The sequence below is a fragment of the Coenobita brevimanus genome, chromosome 80 (assembly GCF_032717465.1).
Source record: "Coenobita brevimanus isolate Jiangsu-jjx chromosome 80, ASM3271746v2, whole genome shotgun sequence".
NCBI lineage: Eukaryota > Metazoa > Arthropoda > Malacostraca > Decapoda > Coenobitidae > Coenobita > Coenobita brevimanus.
The window spans coordinates 13384735-13405202 of NC_137033.1; the positions used below are offsets into that span (position 1 = coordinate 13384735).

General features: G+C 42.1%; 1 protein-coding gene across 1 annotated transcript in view; it reads left to right on the forward strand.

Annotated features, from left to right (window-relative positions):
• Positions 1 to 14652: 14652 nt before the first annotated feature.
• LOC145409371 (phosphatidylcholine:ceramide cholinephosphotransferase 2-like) overlaps positions 14653 to 20468 on the forward strand; it is a 70183-nt gene continuing 64367 nt past the window's right edge. Inside the window, exon 1 of the mRNA XM_080279843.1 lies at positions 14653 to 14808. Coding sequence (XP_080135969.1) covers positions 14738 to 14808 — 71 coding nt within the window. The 5' untranslated portion in view covers positions 14653 to 14737. The remainder of the gene's footprint in view (positions 14809 to 20468) is intronic.

Sequence of the window (20468 nt, forward strand, 5' to 3'; positions counted from 1 at the left end):
CAGCCGAGAGACTATATTAGTTTTGAGGCACTTTTTCATTTATTTATTTATTCATTTATTTATTTATATGTATTCGACCCACGACACACTAACAGAACGAGAGAGAGAGAGAGAGAGAGAGAGAGAGACTGTATCAGCAGTTATCTTGGGTTTACGCTGATGTTATTGTGGTTTGCTTAGACTTGAAACAATGAACGCACACACGCACACACACATATACATACAAACAAACACTCATACACACACATACACATGCATACGAGAGAAAGAGAGAGAGAGAGAGAGAGAGAGAGAGAGAGAGAGAGAGAGAGAGAGAGCAGTGGTAGTTTGTCTTTGTATGTGTGTGTGTGCTGAAGTGTGGTCTGCGCATGTGTATTGAGTGCGATGGCGTGAGTGTCAGGGAATGCGGAAACTGTGAGTGTGTTCCTAGTGTGAGGTTGCCGGTGTGGGAAGTGATGATGTGGGGAGTCTGTGGCGAGTGTGAGAGCGTGAGTGTGGCAAGAACGAACAGTTGAGTGTGTTGAGTCCATGGTGTTGGGTGAGTTAGTGTGAGGTTGTGAGTGTGAGAAATAAGACGCCTTAAATCTGTGATGAGTGTGATGGTATCAGAGTGTGGTGAGGACGTCTATATGAGTGTGTTGATAGTATGAAGTTATCAGAGTGAGATAGTGTGGGGTTATGAGTGTGCGTAAGATGCACTGGGTGTGAGTGAGTGTGAGAGAATAAGGAGTTGTGAATAGAGTGTATAGGAGAGAGGGTGTGAGTGAAACAGTGAGGGGCTGCGAGTGAGTGTTTGAAAGTGTTGAGAAAATGAAGGACTCTAAGTACGTAAGAATGAAGAATTATAAGTGTGGGAGTTTGAGAGAGTTATGGGTATGTGGTGTCAGTGTGTGTTAGTGGTGGACAATGAATGAGTGTGTGTGGCAACTCTGAGAAATTGTGAGTGTTTGTTTGGAGGCAGTGTTAATGTGTGTGTGTGTGTGTGTGTGTGTGTGTGTGTGTGTGTGTGTGTGTGTGTGTGTGTGAGCGAACTGTGAGTGAGTATAGAAAAGTGTCAGGAATTGAGGAGCTGTGAGTGAGTGCATGTCAACTATGAGAGATTGTGTGCGTCGACCGTGAAAGAGTATGAGAAGCATGTGTGTGTGTGTGTGTGTGTGTGTGTGTGTGTGTGTGTGTGTGTGTGTGTGTGTGTGTGTGTGTGTGAGAGAGAGAGAGAGAGAGAGAGAGAGAGAGAGAAAGTGTGCCAGTGTGTGCGAGAGAGCGAGGTGCAGCCTTGAGAGAGTTTGTTGAGGCTCTGAGAATTCCCAGACACGCTCCTGAGAAACCTGCTACCTCGTCATGATATCTTTTGCCCCTGACAGAGAGAGAGAGAGAGAGAGAGAGAGAGAGAGAGAGAGAGAGAGAGAGAGATTGCAAGAACTGACACTCTGGGTACGAGTTTATGGGATTATGCTGGAGAAAGAAAAGGAGGCGAGTTAAAATTGTTATTGTGTGTGAGGATAAACATGTATTTTTTTCTCAGTATTCAGGAAAAAGGTGAAAGAAGGAGGAAAAGTGAGGTAATTTCGTGTGTGTATGTGTGTGTGTGTGTGTGTGTGTATGTGCATGTGTTCGATTCATCTATTTTTTTTCTATTCTTCTGTGCCTCCTCTTACCTCCCAGCTCCCAGTATTTACATTTTCTTGGCTCCTTGGTTTTCATCTCCATTCTGTTTATGCGATCCTGTTATTTAATCAATGGGTCTCCTGATAGCCAGCGTAATAAAGCATACTTTTTACTCTCTCTCTCTCTCTCTCTCTCTCTCTCTCTCTCTCTCTCTCACACACACACACACACACACACACACACACACACACACACACACACACACACACACACACACACACACACACACACACACACACACACACACACACACACACACACACACACATCACTGATTCTTTGTGTCTCTGGTTACATTGATTGCTACCTATAGACGATTTTATCGTTTTTAGGAATTGTAGAGTTGTTGATGAAGACTGTATTTAACCCCTCCAACTCGAAAAATCTCTCCCCTGAGCTGAATAAAATCGTCTGGAAATAGGAAAGATAAATAAATGCGACATCCTTGGTCTAAAGGGGTTTACACATAGATTAGCTGTGTAGAGTGTGTGAGCCCAGTTTTGTAACGCGTGAGCCCAGTTTCGTAGAGTGAGTGAGACCAGTTTGTAGAGTGAGTCCAGTTGTGTTGTGTGACTGAGCCCGGTCTTGTTGAGTGAGCCAGCTGTGTAGTGCAGTGAGCCCAGTTTTGTAGAGTAAGTGAGACCAGTTTGTAGAGTGAGTGAGTCCGGTCTTGTAGAGTGAGCCCAACTGTGTAGTGCAGTGAGCCCAGTTTTGCAGAGTGAGTGAGACCAGTTTGTAGAGTGAGTGAGTCCGGTCTTGTTGAGTGAGGACAGCTGTGTAGTGCCGTGAGCCCAGTTTTGTAGAGTGAGTGAGACCAGTTTGTAGAGTGAGTGAGTCCAGTCTTGTAGAGTGAGCCCAGCTGTGTAGTGCAGAGAGCCCAACTTTGTAGAGTGGGTGTGTCTGGTTCTGTACAGTGAGTGAATGATTTAAGCTGTGTAGTGCAATTGAGCCCATTTGTTAGTGTGAGTGAACCCAGTTGCGTTGGGTGAATGAGCCCAGTTCTGTAAAAGTGAGCGAGCCCGGTAGAGTGATTGAGTCCATTTGTCTAGAATGAGTAAGTGTGTGAGCCTACGAGTAAGTGTGTAGAGTAGGTGAGCCAAGATGTGTAGAGTGATTGTAGTGAAGAGCTTGTCTAGAATGACTAAGTGAGCGAATCAGTGGTGCCGATTGATTGACGGAGCGAGTGAGTCTAACAGAGTGAAAAAATACAGCTATGTTGAATGGTCCGAGAGGTGAGAGGTAAGGAAGATCTGGGGGGTGAGGGGAGATGTGAGGGTGAAGAATGATGTGGAGAGCAAGGTGTATGAGGGATGAGAGGTGTTCTAAGGGGTAAAGTGTAATGTGAAAATTGAGGAGGAAATGCAAGGTGTGAAAGAAATGTAAGAGGTGAGGGAGGATGTAAGGAGTGGGAGTGATGGCAGGGTAAGGGGTGATGTGAGGGAGAGGGGTGATGTGGGGGGCAAAGAAAGTGAGCCGTGTGAGATGCGAGCAGAGCATGACTGGCCTTACTGTAAAGCCTCGCTCCAATGTGGAATTATTTTAAACTGAAATCGTGATGCGGCCGACTTCCTTCCTCATGGTGGCGCAATCTCTCAAGTGTGCTGCTGCTGCTGCTGCTGCTGTGTGTGCGTGTGTGTGTGTGTGTGTGTGTGTGTGTGTGTGTGTGTGTGTGTGTGTGTGTGAGATGAGGTAGGGATGAGGTACTTGAATATGCTATGTGTGCCGTGTGGCGGTGGAAGCGGTATGTGGTGGGGGTGGTATTCGTTTGAATACGTAAAGGTAAGAGTGATAGAAGTGTTGTATGGTAAGGAGATTATAACGGTGGTATTGTGGTGGTGGAGATGGGGTGGTAGGCCTACATCAGTGTTTGGTGGTGATGAAAGCGTGGTGGTGAGGTTGGTATGTGGTGGAGGTGGTGTGCAATAATGGCATGATAACCTGGTAATGAATGTTTGATGTGATGATTGCTGTATGGCGGCAGGTGCGTTGTGAGGTAATGGTAGAGGTTGATTGCTTGTGGTTCTGTAGGTGTGTGGTGACTGTGGTAATGGTTGTGTGGTGAATGGGTGGGTTGACGGGTTGTGGTTCTGTAGGTGTATGGTGATAAAGGGTAATGGTTGTGTGGTGTCTGTTGGTTATGACAGTTGTGTGGGTGTGGTAATGTCGGTGGTGGTAGTTATATGGTTGGGTTGGTGGTGGTTGTGTAGATATGTGATGATAATGGTAATAGTTGTGTGATGATTGGTGTTGGTGGTGATGGTTGTATAGATGCCTGTATGTTGTGATAATGACAGTGAGTTGATGGAAGATATGTTGAGTGGAGATGTTTGTGTAGATTCGTTCTCAGTGGCAGATCCAGGGAGAAGGAGGAGGAGAGGTGCATGAATTCCAAATCCCTCTTTTGATCTTTTGCACTGCCCTTATAATAATAGTTTCCGGGTACCAGAAAGAATTAGTATCTGCATTTTTCTAATACAGATAACACAAAAACCTCATTAAATATACAGAGATAACAAAAATACCAGCCAGCCATCATAAGCAATTCAGATTAATTATTCAGCAGCGCGCCATACCTTCGTGCAGTGCGTCATCGTCTACCTTTGTCTTTGCTTCCAACCGCCTTTCTAGCTAATTTTCCCTTAACCTGTCTTAGATCCTCATTCTTTTGCAGCTTATTTAACGTATGTCAGTGAAGAAAAAAGACAATACTACAGCTCTACATTCTTTCTACGGCACTTTTTTGCGAATAACACTGTACTTCAGTGTTAATCTTTTTTACAATCTAGCATTCAAGATGGACAGATGGCAGTTTTAGGTCAGGATACCATAAAAGCAGCACAGTTCAGTTTCTTTACTCCCGATGCTTCTTTTACCTTATTAGAGCACTGTAACTTAGTCGAATTGAAAGTGTAACGTGATGAACGCCAAATATACTTGAGCGGGACTCTTTCCACTCTGATATTGCTACTGCCAAACTCTTTTATGTTGATTATAGAGGAGTACTTTGTGTTCAGGTGGTTAAAAACAGTGTATATCAACCTCAGGAGTATGATAGCGAATTTCTCTTTGTATTTACGCTACGTCAGGATTTATTTAACCTACGAAAGTCTCTTATAGTAAAGGGGGCTGTGGTTGGGTTAGCAGCATTTGTTTACAAGAGACTTTATACGCGGATTGTGTGAGATGATTGGTAGACTGAGTGCGTTTGATACTAAGGCCTGTATTGTAAGTGGCGTAAGAGGCTTTGTAGCACAATCTTCATAGCTATTTACCTGACATATTATCCATAAACATTTGTCTGTGTGCAGTTAACGTTGCTGTATTACCGACAAAGTTTAGATCAGTACCATACAAAAAGATACTGAGGTGTAAGGTGTAAAATAAATCGCTAAGGAAGAGGTGATACGGATTGTCTTAACCCACGTACTATACAATCCTAAGAGAGGGGAGAGTTAACATGGGAATCTAAGAATGGATAAATTATACTCTGTCCATTTCAACCTGACCTACAATTGCTATCTTACCAATTTAAGTAACTGTAGCTAGACACTAACACGACAGTGTGATGCTAGTCACTAAGAAGTTTTATAAAAAGGACGTAGAGCTGTAGTATTGTAGGGCCGTAGAACCGTCTTTTACTGACACTGAATTTTGTGAAATAAGCTGCAAAAGGACGAAAATCTACTCCAAGTTAATGTAAAAGGGGTATAATCACGAAAAGGTTTTATGAAAAGGTTGTAGATCCGAAGTAATTTCTTATTCTGCCATTGAGATCAGTCAGATGAGCTGCAAAAGGGTGAAAATGTCCGCCAAGTTGATGAATGACTTATAATTTGGGGGTGTGAGGAAAGGTGCTTTTGAGAGCAAGTGTCGGTTGATATGCAGGTGCGACAGGGCTGGTATGTTTGTGCGAAAGCGGCTGCAAGAGATGGTGCGTGGGTGGGAGTGTCTGGTAGTGTGAAAGTGCATCTGTGGGTGTAGAAACGAGTATTTAGATATGAAGGGTGAGTGTAAAAATAGATGTTGATATATGAGTGCGAGACTAGCCGTCTGAGTGTAGAAGTAAATAATGGAGTGTTAGAGTAGATAATGGAGGTTTATGTGTGCATCTTCCCAAGGTCGGACGAAAACACAGCGGAAAAGTTGAACCATCAAAGACACGCAGTAGTGAAGATAGGATTCTCACTGCACTTCGCCAGTTGTAGGTTTTCTTCAGACGGAGCTAGGACGATAGTGGTTTCTTTGGCTGTATTTGTGACATTTGAATAAGTGTATGACAGGATACTTAAAAGCAGGCTGGTCATATTTATTAGGGAAGTATAAAAGTATGAGAGTACAGTATGTGGACGTGAACACTAGTATGTGGGCGATAGGGTGGACAGTGTGGTTAAGAGAGGAATGTATGTAGCACAGAGAGAGAGAGAGAGAGAGAGAGAGAGAGAGAGAGAATAATGGAATCAGACCGAGCACATGCGTGGGAGTGAGGTTAATCGGGACTGAGAATAAGTGGATGTAAATGATAAAGCGAGCATCTGGGTGTGTGTGGAGAGAGAGAGAGAGAGAGAGAGAGAGAGAGAGAGAGAGAGAGAGAGAGCATAAAAACAAGTGACTGTCAAATAGAAAGCAATTATTAAGTGGATGAGAGCGGGCGAGTGTACATGACTGTGAGTGTGGATGCGAGTGTGGAAAACAGGGATCCCCATGTGTGTGTGTGCTAAAATACTATACGGAGGAAAGTGAGCATGTGGGTGAAGGAGTGAGTGTGTGGATTCGAAAAGGTATACAGTGGATGAATGTGGATGAAAAGGCACGTGGATGAGTCAATTGTACATGTGGATGCCTGCTTCTCAAATAGCATCATATACTCCTTACACTTCTTGTGGGCCTTAAAAATGCACAGATACATAATATCAGATCCAGAAACAAACTGGATGAGCGAGTGAGCGAGTGAGTGAGTGGGTGAGCGAGTGTAAATATAAGAGTCATAAGCTTGTAAGAGTGAGTGTACGCAGAAGAGCAACAGGAGAATGAGTGAGAAGCAGTATAAGGATGTGAGAGTGAGTGTGTGACTGAGTTGGGTGTAAAAGCAGCAGAATTAGGGTGACTAAGTGAATGAGTAAGTGCAGGGATGAGCAGCATGTGAGTGAGTGAATCTGGATAAAAGTGAGTGAATAAATGAATTAGTGAGAGTAGATAAGAACAGCATTAAAGTAAGCGAATGTAGACAAAAGCAGCATAGATTGAGTGAGTCAAGAGCAGCATGAGTGAGAGAGTGCAGATAACGCAGCATTAGAGTTAGTGAGTGAGTGAGTGAGTGAGCGAGTGAATGAGTGAGTGACTGACTGGGTCCTAATAACTAAGTGATTGACTGACTGACTGAGCGACTGTGTGAGTGACTGACTGTACACATGAGGGAACGTAAGAGTAAGTGTGCCGAAACAAGAGCAGAATAAGTGAGAGCAGAAGAGACCAAAAATAAGAGTGAGTGAGCCAGTGAGTAGTGTTGTGGATAAATGTGGGAGGTGACGTGAGAGTGAGTGAGGGTGCAGGTAAGAGCAGCGTGAAAATGGATGGCTGGTGCTGATAAGACGACCGTAATAGTGTGAAAGGGTGCGTGAATTACGGATGAGAGTGTGAGAGGCAGTGTAGGATGCTGACCCTCCTTTTAAGTGGCAAAGTTTTCGTTGAGCCTCTTTCTCAGTGATTTATTTTGCATGTTACACCTTAGCATTATGCTATATGTTATTTATCTCATCTTAATGTAGACATAGTTTTATCAGTAACATACATGGGGGTAATGAGGCGTAACGTGGAACTTAAATCGCCAAGGAAGAGGTGCTACGAAATCTCCAAAGACACTCAGTACACAACACAGGCAGCGAACGAGTGTGAGAGTAAACAAGTGAGTGGACAGCGGCTGTGGTGGTGTGAGAGTGGGTGTGAGAGAGACGGCAAGAGAACGTACCCATGCATCCCAAGTCACGCACACCGCCCAGTCACCCCCACTTCCTCCCGTTATTAAAACTTCTTAATGACGTCTGCCTCATGCGCACCGTGGATCCTAAGCCCCCAGAGATTCTGCTTAACTTATCACACCCAGCCAGACCACCAGTCCGATACTCATTTTCGGATCCTCCTCCACCCCTCGGGCGGCAAAATTATCGGGCTGCTTCTTGCTTCCGCCTTCTTATAGTCTGCTCTTTTTCCCTACTCCAGTTTGTGCTTATATTTTGCTAGTTTTTGTCTGCTCAAGTTTTTGCTTAGGCTTTTTTATTTTCTGTTTTTCTCTACCCAATTTTGTGCTCTAGTTTTGCGGCTGCTGTTTTTCTCTGCCCGATTGTGTGTTATGGTTCGCTAGTGTTTTTCTCTGCTCAGATTTTTGTTCTATATTTTGATACTGTTTTTATTTGCTTGATTTTGTGTTTATGTTTTGCTGCTGATTTTGCTGGGTTTAGTGCATGTTTTTTCCGCTATTTTTACTCAATTTTTTGCTTATGTTTGGCTATTTTACTAGTAGAATTTCTTAAAGGTTTTTGTCTTGTGTCTGTGTTGGGAAGTATGTTTGTTTTCGTACGCTTGGTATTCTTATAAGAATACCAAGCGTACGAAAAATGTGTGTGTGTGTGTGTGTGTGTGTGTGTGTGTGTGTGTGTGTGTGTGTGTGTGTGTGTGTGTGTGGAGGTACTATTTCCAGTTATTTAAATAAAGATTTTACGCTCTGTTGTGTTATGGCTCTAGTTTCTCTTATGTTCCTACTTTGCTGTTTCTCTAAGGTCGGGCCTAAATTTAGTATCTATCCTTTGTTTGTTTTTGTTGGTCAGCACGTGTTTGTGTTTTGCCGCCTTTATCTGCGTAGGCTATTCTGTTTTTATGGCGGTAAGTTTGTATTATGTTTTATATGTTTTTTTTTTTTTCCTTGCGCTGCGCTCTTTCTTTTCTTTTCTTTTTTTCCTTGGGTGTCTTCACGGCACTACCCTTTTTTGGCTGCTGAGTATGCAGGGGGAAAATTCAGAAACAGCTGATATTAAAAAAGACAGAGTATTTTGGGGACTGAACTTCGTACCCAAACAATTAGGATGAAAGATGGCAGAATATTCCGAGGACTCATCTTCTAACAGTAGACGAAGAGTTTTAGCCAAAGTTACATGTACATTTATAGCTCAACCACCGAATGTTTTTTTTTTTTTTTTTTTTTTTTTTTTTTAATAGTGAAGTACAACGTGGCACGTCAAAGGATGCGTTGTTGTGAAGTGTTGTCTGCTGAGGCGCCATGCTGTGTTTTGTAGTGATGAGAGAGCAGGAACTGGTGATGGAGTTGGTGCTGAATGTGCAACCGTGGGATGCTGAGGCGTAGGGTTCAGTGACGCGTCGGAAATTAATGTCGTGCGCTTGCCTCCATGATGCAGATTTCCTGAAGTGTAGCCAGTTAAGGCATTATTTCTCTCTCTCTCTCTCTCTCTCTCTCTCTCTCTCTCTCTCTCGCCATTGGATATGCTAATGACGAGTAGTAACGATTATTTGCAAGATAATCTAACGACGAGCAATTTCTCCGATTACTTATTACACTTATTTCCTGGTCGTTCTTCAGACGATTCAGAAAAACAGACATTCTTAAAGGTCTGCATGACATTTTATTATTCACGTATTATTAGGAAAGAGTCTGATGAATGTTGTTGACGTTTGTTTGTTTGTTTGTTTGTTTTTTCTTCATCAAGGACCAGTCTGCTGGATGTTTTAGTATTATTCATACAGCTAAAATTCTTTTAATCCGATAACGTATATTTCGTTCTTGCAATCGCCACAGGATTTATTCTGCTGAGAGAGAGAAATCAGACCGGGAGATTGCTACGAAAAGTTATGAAGAGTATCCTACAGTGCCACGTGGAGCTTCACTCTCCCATTATCACATATATTATCAGTTCTCCCCACGATTAACCCCATAACACACATCGTTACACCCATGCGAAGATTCACACTCGCGAAATGATACGATCACATTTGCACGCTAGATAGAGGAAGGAATGACAACACGGAAGCAAATTATCAGTATTTGCATCTAAGACAGCACAATATGTACTGAGGGTCTTTGGACGATACAGCAATTATGATAAGCTCAACAAACACCCGCGTTATCTCATGCATATCAAACTGACCCACAAAAACACGTCACATCTAGTACGAGTATGTGCTGTGCCGGTGAACATTCCCTTTTCTCCCACCTAACTTGGCTGCATCTCTCCCAGTACACTACCATCCTTAAGAATTCGCATTTTTATTAAATTTTATTAGTTTTTTTTTACTCTAGAGACTGAACAGAGGCCAGTAGGTTACGCTTGCTGCACACAGGTATTCAAATGCAGCGAAATTGATTGAATGAAGAAATTTAAATCATTGGACCTTGGGTAAAGCTATCTTACTATCGTGTCTTGTGCTAACAGTCTGACCACCCTCACAAGTCTAACATTTGCCGGTCAGCCTACTGCAGATATCAACTTTATAGATAGGTGGATAGATAAATAGATAGATAGATGTAGATACAGATATATTGTTATGCGTGCTGTGAAGTCAGGCTGTGGGGGACAACGAGTTACACTAATAATAATAATGATGATGATAGTAATAATAATAATAATGTAATAAAGGTCTGAAAAGAATCAGATGCTTGAATAATCCTGCAATTTCCAAATCATGCCCAACGAGCCTACACTGATCTTCATGGACGAGAGGCCTTATTAATAAACTCTCCTGTGCTTAAGTTTTCATGAAATACATTGATGATACATTGTTTTGTCTTCAGTCTTATGGCCACCAAACACTTCACAGTCAAATTAGAGTGAATGTTAAAGTGACAAAATGCAGGAAAGAAAGAAAACAAATAAGAAGCGACACCTGCGCCCACCACTTGGTCTGAGGGAAGAATATTTGACCTTGCCCTGTGACCTTGACCTTCGATTGCTTGTTCTCAAATTCAGATTACTTCATTCTTGCCTCATCCTTAACCCTTCCACCAAATTTAATCCAAATCAGATCAAACCTGTTTTATTTATTCACACACAGACACACGGATCGAAATTTTTAACCTTGTTCTGTGACTCCACCTTGAAATGCTTGTTCTCAAAATTGAATTCCGTCGTTCTTGCTGTACTCTTAACGCTTCCACAAAGCTTGGTCTGATTCGGATAAAAACAATCAAGGATTATTTTTGTTTATCAGTTTTGATCTAGTCCTTGACCTATTGCCCTTAAAAAAAAAAAAAAAAGCTAACCCCCTGGCTGACTCTCAACCCTTCCACCAAGCCTGGTTAAAACAGAATGAAAACTATTTCAGTTATTTTGTTCATACACACACACACACACACACACACACACACACACACACACACACACACACACACACACACACACGCACGCGCGCGCGCGCGCGCTGGTGTGTGAAAAAGTGTTAATATTTAACTGTAATGGACACATTCATGGTAGAACTAGTTAGAATCTTTCTCTAAACACGACCCCTGAGCTAACCTTACTATAAGCACAGCTTACCTCACTATTTTCTTTATGCTGTAGATGCAGATTTTGCTAATAGCCAAACGATACAAATAACATGGAAGAGAATGTTAAAGCGTAGTAAGCAATATAAATACTATATATCGGTTAGGAAGAGGTGCTTAGAAGCCTCCTATGCCACTAAGAACACTACTGGACATTACGATGATTAACAATACGAATCGCATGTAAAATAAACTCATGGTTGGAACAATTATGATACTCTATTCCAGCTACCGCCAGACGATTTCATCCCGCTAAGAATGAGCACAGAAGTGTGGATGTGTCAATACTGGTACCATTAACTCTGTCATGGTAGGGACAGTTCTAGCTTTTTCTTTCAGCTAACGCCAGACGCTTCTGTTTAGCTGAGGTGTTAATATTGTTACCATTAACCTTTTCGTGGCCAGAACAGCTGTAGTAGTCTGTTCCATCTAAGGCCAGATTATTTTATTAAACTGAGAGCGGGCCTTTGGAGCCTGAGAGGGTTAAGTTCTTAGAACTGAAGGGGGGAAAATTATGACTTTTAGAATTATTCAAGTGAGGGAATACTTTAGAGACTCATTGATTCTTCTGTAGTCTGCTCCAAACCCTTTCATAAGGAGTCGTCATCATCATCGTCATCATTATCATCAGGCCTCCTCTTTCTTTCGCCTGCACGTTGGATGAGGTAGGGTACAGAAAGACCTGGAAAAGGAAAATGTGCGATATTGTGAGAACTATTCCACAGCATGCCCAGTGATTGGCTCACACTCCTATTCATTCACTATTCAAGCCCTAGGAATCCTGTCTACATGTAGGCTCATAATTGCTAATTAGAAAGAGTTAGTCCGACGACTGTCGAGTTATAAATGGGATGCCATATATTCCTTCGTACAATATTTATCCAGCCAGCTCGAATACATGTTAGTTCCCTTGCCTTTTCAGGCTCTTTACGTCTCTTTCTCACACACACATTTACTATATCTATCCACTTTCTTCTTGGCCTGCGATGCCTCCTCCCTCCTTCAGACTCACTCACATACTGTATACTCTTTTTACCCCCTGTGTATAGACAAAAAGTCTCCTAACTTAAGACAAGCGCGTTCGTCGATGGCGTGATCTGCGTCACGCCATGATTCCGTCAAAGTGGGGTTAAGAAATGAATGTGATGAGCAAAGGGGTGGGCCGGATGGCTTAGAATTTGTTGAGCGGTGGGATTGCGACTTGAAAGCATACCGTGTCAAAACAGCTGTTGTACGTTGGTGGCTTGAGGTATATATCGAGGGTATATTTTCAAAGCTATACAAGATAAATTTCAAGAATGATAGTAAAAGAATGGGATAAAGAAATGGTCTTGGGGTGAGATGAGCTGGAATTGCAATGAGTACATGGGAGGAGCCACGGACTACAGTATTTCCTGTGAGAATGACTACTGGAGAATTAATGGTCTGAATTCATTTAACGTTTATTTCAAGGTTATCTCCACCAAGAATAAGATAATATTCTCGTTGCTTTCATTTATCCAGTATCTTGTGACGCAGGGGAAAATATTGTCCCGAGGTGGGAAGAATCAAATGTGTTACCGTGACTCGTGGTTAAACCATGCAGGAGTGTGGTACTTCAGTACGCATGTACGTCTCTCTCTCTCACTCTTGTGTGTGTGCGTGTGTGTGTGTGTGTGTGTGTGTGTGTGTGTGTGTGTGTGTGTGTGTGTGTGTGTAAAATAACTATAAGTCCAAGGTATACCAGTGATAAAAGAACAAGTGACAGCTTTTGTTACTTTTCCATTTTGAAGATGATAAACGCGTTTCAGGGAGATACCAGCCATCACTAGGTGTTTGTATGTTAGTTCAGCCCCTCGTGAAACTGAGGATTAGGCTTCCTACATTGGATCAGGGTGACTTGAAAGTACCATAGGCCTACTTCCCAATAAGGAGGCAGTGGGATAGAAATCTAAAGGTCCAGGATTGGAGGGGAGGGAGGGGGAGAAGAATGTGTGACCAACCCAGCCCCTCCGTCCCTTTCATTGTCGTATTTGTAAACTCTTCTAAGCATAATCCCTTCAATCCCAGGACGATATTCTTATTTCATCCTTGCTGTTTCCAGACGATTTGCTTAAGGTTAATGATCAACTCGTTAAATAGGAGAGATTACATGTACAGTACCATTAAGCTTCCCAGCTTTCCTATCCTTGTCTTTGACCAATGGAACAATTATGTTAGTTATATCTTGTTCCACATCAAAGAGCCTCTAGTCCATAGGACCAATAGGTATGTTGTTGCTTTCATTGGTCCTCTTCTGTACGGTAGTTGAGTTCTGTCTTAAACCGATTAAAACATCTTGAGACAGGGAGAATAAAAGAAATTAATGGCTCATCGGATTGACGGGGTTGGATGAAGTAAGAGTGAAGTCAGAAGGATAAACAGTGTATTTGAGGAGAGTTTATAAATACGCCTCTGATGTTTCTATAGCATGACCTTACTAGCATCACTCGGGGAAGCCTTTCTTTAGTCCTGTTACATTTTCAAGCTGTTATGCAGATTAGGAAAGAGATTTTAAACTAAAGAAGATGGCTATAGCCTTCATTGATTCCTTCAGACCGAGACTTATCCTAACTTTAATAAAAGCATCTGGAAGTAGCACCGAATTCACATTTTTAAAATCCGTCACCAGACTCAAGCGGGTTAACAGGTGGGAGGATAAGGGAAGTCCTTCATTCCGTCTCTCATTCACGTGTTTCAGCATCAGTAGTGGGACAGCCTGGGATTAAGAGCTCAGAATTTCAAGGCCTGCTAATGACGGACGTATACTAATCCCTCGTGAAGGCTGGAATGAATGAATGCAGGCCAGAAGAGGCTTTAGTACACTCCAGTCAAGAATTCGTGGTACGTCGTGGGGTGTTGCCGAAAAGCGTAGATTCCGAGGCCTGGTGCACTGCGGATGTTGTGCATCTCTCACCACTAAATATACTTAAGATGAGGTTACATTTCTTGAGGCTTACGTTGAGGCTGTGTAACTGCTGGAGCTATTTTTGGTGGGACTGACCGATATTTAAAAGAAGTCAAATCTGCTGGCAAGACCTGGCATTTGGCTCCGTAGGGGGTGATGATGGCGGGAGAGATGGGGTAGGGAGGGACCAGGGGAACAGTTAGGGGGGAAAAAGGGGGAGGGGTTGGGGGACAAGGGATGAAGGGGGGAAAACGGGGAGATAAGGAAAGGGAGGAAGGGTAAGGTGATGGGTTGGGAAAGACCAGGGGATGTGACTGGGGGTTGATGATTGGGGAAGGGTGGGAGAGGGACGAGGACCGAGGGATGCAGCAGAGGAGGGGGTAGTGTTGGAGGGAGCAGAGGATGTAGTTGAGGGGGAGATCATGGAGTAGTGTGGAGGAGGGGGGTGAGCTAACTGGTGAATCCTGGCAACCTCAGCCGCAGTCAGTGGAGCTTGAGAGGTGGTGGGGGAAGGGTGTTACGCTCGAGACATCAGACAGTTTGCTCTCAGTAGTGGTGTGTGCGTGGTGGTGCAGCTGTTTTCTTCTGCACACACTCTTATGAGCTACTTTAGACCCAGTGCAGCCGCCAACCTGAGCACGGCCACCTCTACCGACCCTCACAGCAGCCAGTAAGATATAACGTTGGGTTCATGTTGTTGCCCCAGGTCTCTCCTACGCCAGTCTTGTGACCACCACCGCACTCTGGCTACACCTGCCGCCCTCCACGCCCTTCATCCACCTCACACACCCACCTCCTTACCCACATTGCTGACACATACACACACTGCCAGCCAGCTATGTGCCAATAGGTGTCACAATTTTTTGCAATATTGGTACTTTTTGTAAGTGGTAAAAATATCAGTTGTGGCGTAATTAGTCCTTATATGCAGTTACCTAGCCTTAGATCAAGGATATGTGTGTTACATTCCAAAAACCTGTTTGGAAAATATGGCCATGTCAGTAATACTACATGGAAAAGCGATTCTGAGGAATACAGCCAGTGACCATCACCTGGAAACTTCTCAGTCCGACTGTATGGTGGTCACATTATTTCTGTTGTTTACAAGGGAAAGTAAGCCTGGGAAGGTGGTAGCAGATGTGTGTGGCGCAGCTGTGTTGGTGGTTGTGTGTGTAAGTGTTTCTGTACGTGTGAGTGGTGTGTGGCGACTCAGCCCCACATGAGCACCAGACCGTACCGTTACGAACAGCCCGATGGGTCGCCTTGTACATGATGCTACTTTACTGTATTGCTTGCAGAGAAAAGGAAATGAATTAACTGCCGACCCTGTTAACCTTATTTAGCTGGGAGAAGCTTGCCACGATAGTATTCATTCGTCTGATCATAACCACAACAAAATTCCTGTGACTCAACCACATGAAAAATAACTTCCTACGTTATCCAGAATATTTTTCTTTGTGACAGTGACTCAGTCTCTGGAAAATGTAAATGTAGTTTGTTGTTGTTCTGTTATTATTATTACTGGTATTTATTATTATTATTATTATAGTTATTTTTATTATTATTATAGTTATTATTATTATTATTATACTGCCACTACCGTACTACTGCTACTGCTACCACCGATAATAATAATAATAATAATAATAATAATAAATAATAACTAGAGGGCCACTCAGTGGTGAGCATCTCCTACAAGAGCAACGTAATTTCCAAACCACTTTTCATAATGGGTAAGGTTTTCTCATCACTGATATGGGTTTCACAAGAAATGATTTCCGGGTCCAGAATCTGTAATACTATCCGGATCGGTCCCAAAAGTTAATTGATTGTTTTCTGGGACACGGGCTGTCTACCCACCAAATTTGGCTAAATCTCTCTTTTAGTTTTTGAGTAATCCTGCTAACAAACAAACTAACAAAGAAGCTAACAGGGGTGTAAACATACTCTCCTTATCGGAAAGAAACGGATGAAAATGTGCTTTCCCTGTCGGAGTGAGTATATAATAATAATGGTACTACTACTGCTAATACAACTACTACTACTACTACTGCTACTACTACTATACTACTGCTACTACTACTATACTACTGCTACTACTACTATACTACTGCTACTACTACTATACTACTGCTACTACTACTATACTACTGCTACTACTACTACTACTGTACTACTACTACTGTACTACTACTACTACTACTACTACTACTGTACTACTACTACTACTACTACTATACTACTACTACTACTACTACTACTACTACTACTACTAACCCACTGAACCCACTCACATTTCATGTAATTACTTTGCAAGGTGACGTGTGAGCGATGGCGTGACGAGGAGAGGGAGTGGCTGGTTTTTGATGCAGTGTTGGTGTAGCTGAGCGTAATTGGGTTTGCTATACGGTAGTCTTTTCACCTTAACTTGGCCCAAATTTTCGTCCTAGGCTTTGCTATACTCTTTTCGTTTTAACCTGCTCCAGATTTTCGGCCTTTTTACAGCTTATTTCACGTATCTCAGTGACAGGAAAAAACAATGCTACGGCTCAACATCCTTTGCATAGTATTTCCTCGTGGCTTGTATCATATTCAGTTATTAATCCCTCCTTACAGCCCAGCATTCAAGACGGAGAGATGTAAATTTTTGGCCAAGTTAGAGTGAAAGGAGTATAGTGCAGGGCTCTTACCACCTCACTATAATGACATACTTTTATTCTAGTCTTGCTGCCTTTAGACGCTTATTTTTAGCCTTGGAGAGACTTTTCGAACTGTAAGCATTAAATGTTTTTAATTAAATCCCTTCAACACAAGAGATTTTTCTCTAGGTTGTATAAAATCGTCTGAAGGAGTATAAAATATCCAAAAAATAAGTCTTGAGATTGAAGTGGTTAACATAATCAGTCCACGGATTTTCTCTCTCTGTCTCTCTCTCTCTCTCTCTGTCTCTCTCTCTCTCTCTCTCTCTCTCTCTGTCTCTCTCTCTCTCTCTCTCTCTCTCTCTCTCTCTCTCTCTCTCTCTCTCTCTCTCTCTCTCTCTCTCTCTCTCTTTAAAAATAAAATATACATAAGAGTAACTGAGTAGCTTATAATAACTGTTGCTGGGTTACCTTGATGAATGCATCGGTACCAGAGGAAATCGAAGCATATAAATCTCCATGAGCTTAGTTGCTGACGGCACTAGAGTTAACCCCTCCATTCCTAGGACGTATTAGGTACTTAACTCTGCCTACCTCTCGACTATCTGATTTAGTCTAAGAAATCAGGCTGCGGAGAATATAATGGAGACAGTTTGTAACCCTACGACTTTAAAATTATCATCTTCGTAAAAAAAAATGCTTAGAGATGTCAATGGAATAAATGGGTCAAAGGAATCAAACTGTTATATATTGTTAAGAGTTAAATATGGCAGCTTATAAAACGGATAGCGGTACTAATACAACCATATCAATACACTCTGCTCTTGGAGATTTTCGCTGTGATAATTCTTCGGTGCTTTTTTTTATTTTTTTTTTATTTTTTTTTTTTATTTCCACACTTTCGCATGTAAGTCATGAACTGATTAAATTTAGGACGTAATGTGTGTGGTCTGTGTTTGCTGCGTTTACCATCAGAGTCATAGATTACATTATACACAGGTAACTTTTGCTGTAATATTCGCTGCCTGGTAAACGGCTCCGTCAGACATAATCGACACGATGCAGGAAAAGTTATGACATTATAGTACTGGTATATGTATGCAGTAAGCCCAGGTTATAAACTTTTTTTCATTTACTGCTCGTAAGGGTGCAGAGTAAATCACAGAACACTGAGAAGTAGGCTACCATTCTGTCGCTACGCATTTATAAAGCCTGTTATTATTATTATTATTATTTGTAAGCGTCCCTTCATTTTATAGTATCTGTACCAACTACACGCAGAAGTGTGAAACACGTCTCGGATTGCTTGTACCGTGATGTGAGGATAACTTACTCCAAGGGAATAACATAAGGTACCCTCGTCCCTCAGATCTAGGTTATATTGGTGTATAAGATGTAATATTTTGTGTATGGTAGGCTTTATAGTTGTTTTAGCTGATGTCTCGATTACCGGGCATTCACCTCAAGTCTCGATCCTTTATCATATCCGGTTACGGAGTATCACCAGTGGAGGGTATATACTGCATTAGTAACCTTATGACATCTTTTGCTGTGGAATTCACCATGATATCTTTTACACTGGATTTCATTAAAATCAAATACATTTCCCCTCTGGATAATTTGTAGCATGACCACGACTCAGACATTGTTATGTACAGAGTGGTTCTTTGAAGTGCTTAACTGCATAATAAATACCACATAAATCATATGCAGTGAATTATGTCCCTTCCACTGGTGCATTGTACCTTTCATAATTGTATTTCAGTGGTATTTGTGTTATGACGGATCACGGCTGTAGTGTAGAGATCAAAGTAGCAATTGTAGTACACCGTTACCTTTCAGCTCGTTCTCCTGTGATGTAATATTAAATGATAACTATGAAGGTCCTGTTTGCTGCCGATGCTAGCTTTTTAATTATCTTGAAAACGAGACACACCTTCATATGCCTCTGCAGTCCTGCCCAACCCTCTCATGGGGCGGGTGTATCAAACCAGTTCCTTGAATGTTGAAACTGGTCACGCGGGTAGTTGGGGGGAGAAGGGGGAGTGGAAGTGGAAGTTGCAAGGTGCGTGGGGAGGGTAGGAGAGGGGGAGGGGGGTGCTTATCCTTGGTGGTTAGTGGCCTTATTCTCAAATCGTTTATCACACACACACACACACACACACACACACACACACACACACACACACACACACGTACTTACGTACGTACGTACGTACGTCGCTGAGAGCCTTTTCCAACATTATTATCATTATTGCTATTTTTTCAAAGTTAGGTGATTTTATTCAGCTGTTTGGACCCCCCTCCCCCCCGTTTCAGTGGGACGTATACATTCCGGTATATGCCTTTCCCTTCCTCGGTAACACCATGATCAGTAGCCAGTGCCAGTCACGAGTTGCTTAGCAATCCTCCACATCCTAAGCTTTTAACAATCAATGTGGATATACTTATTTTAAATTTAGTTGTGACTCTCCATGATATTTAATTCAACATCACAGTATGCAACCCACATTTAAACGTATTAATACAGACTGCGCAGCTTCGGCAAGTGGGGTAAAATGAAAAAATGTGGCCTTGAGTACTGAGAAAATGAGCCTATCTTGATGCTTAGCCAAGTCGTCATGTATCGTTATGCTAATCTTAAGCAGCAATGATTCGCAAAACCATGAGTAATATTTGAAGTAATTATAATAAGAACAAGTGCACATCAATCAGTACCTTAAAAATTCGAGAAAATATAATAGAATGGCTTGAAACTTTTATCGAGCTCTTCCTAAGAATGTACACTACATTCTTTAGCTACTGAAAGGTACTGCTCAACAAATATATTAAAGAAATGAATGAATACTAAGCATCGGTGCCTTATAAGGAGAGTCGGAGCAGGGCGAATGGAGACTGGAGGAGGGGCAATACACAAGAAACTAATTGCAAGAATACTTTTTGTTCAAGTTGCGACGTATCGACGTAGAATGCAAGGTTATCCAGATCAGGCGTGTTGATATAAGGAATCTAGGCCTTTGAAACTGGATAGTAGAGTGACTTAAAAAGAATAGAAAAGTGAAGTAAGGTGCTGCTTGATTTCTTCGATACGGGGCGTCTGTTAGGGTCTCCACGCCAAAGTGTTAAGTGACTGTATTCGTTATTACTTTCATCAAACCGCTTTTTCCCCTTGGCGCCAGTCCTTTACTGCTTCACCAGTTCGCTTCAAACTTGGCACGATTATTCTTTGAGCCAGTAGCAGCTGACGCCATTTATTTATTTATTTATTTATTTCATTTTATTTAATCTTTTAAATGGATTAATGGGGTCAAACGTTAAACCATATAGTAAAGCAAGCAAAGTTTGATAGCCTGTTTTTCTCTGTATTCACTGATCATCATGGCAATTTACACAGAATTGTATCAGTGTACTGTACCTGTGTGGAGTACATCTTGCATTCCCTTGTGAATATTGGCAGTCTTGTTATATTTTATTGTAGCTACTACCAAACACTGTGCTGAACTTCGGATTGTGTCCTGGCAATGAAAGGATTAATGAAGGCTTTATGTACTCAAACCTCTCGTGTTCGAAAGGTCTCTCCATAACTTAATATAATCGTCTGTAAATGGTAAGAACAGAATGAAAGTACGTTGCCAGATCATATGGGTTAAGATAGGTTTTGTCATCAATTAATCACAGGGTACTTTTGCTT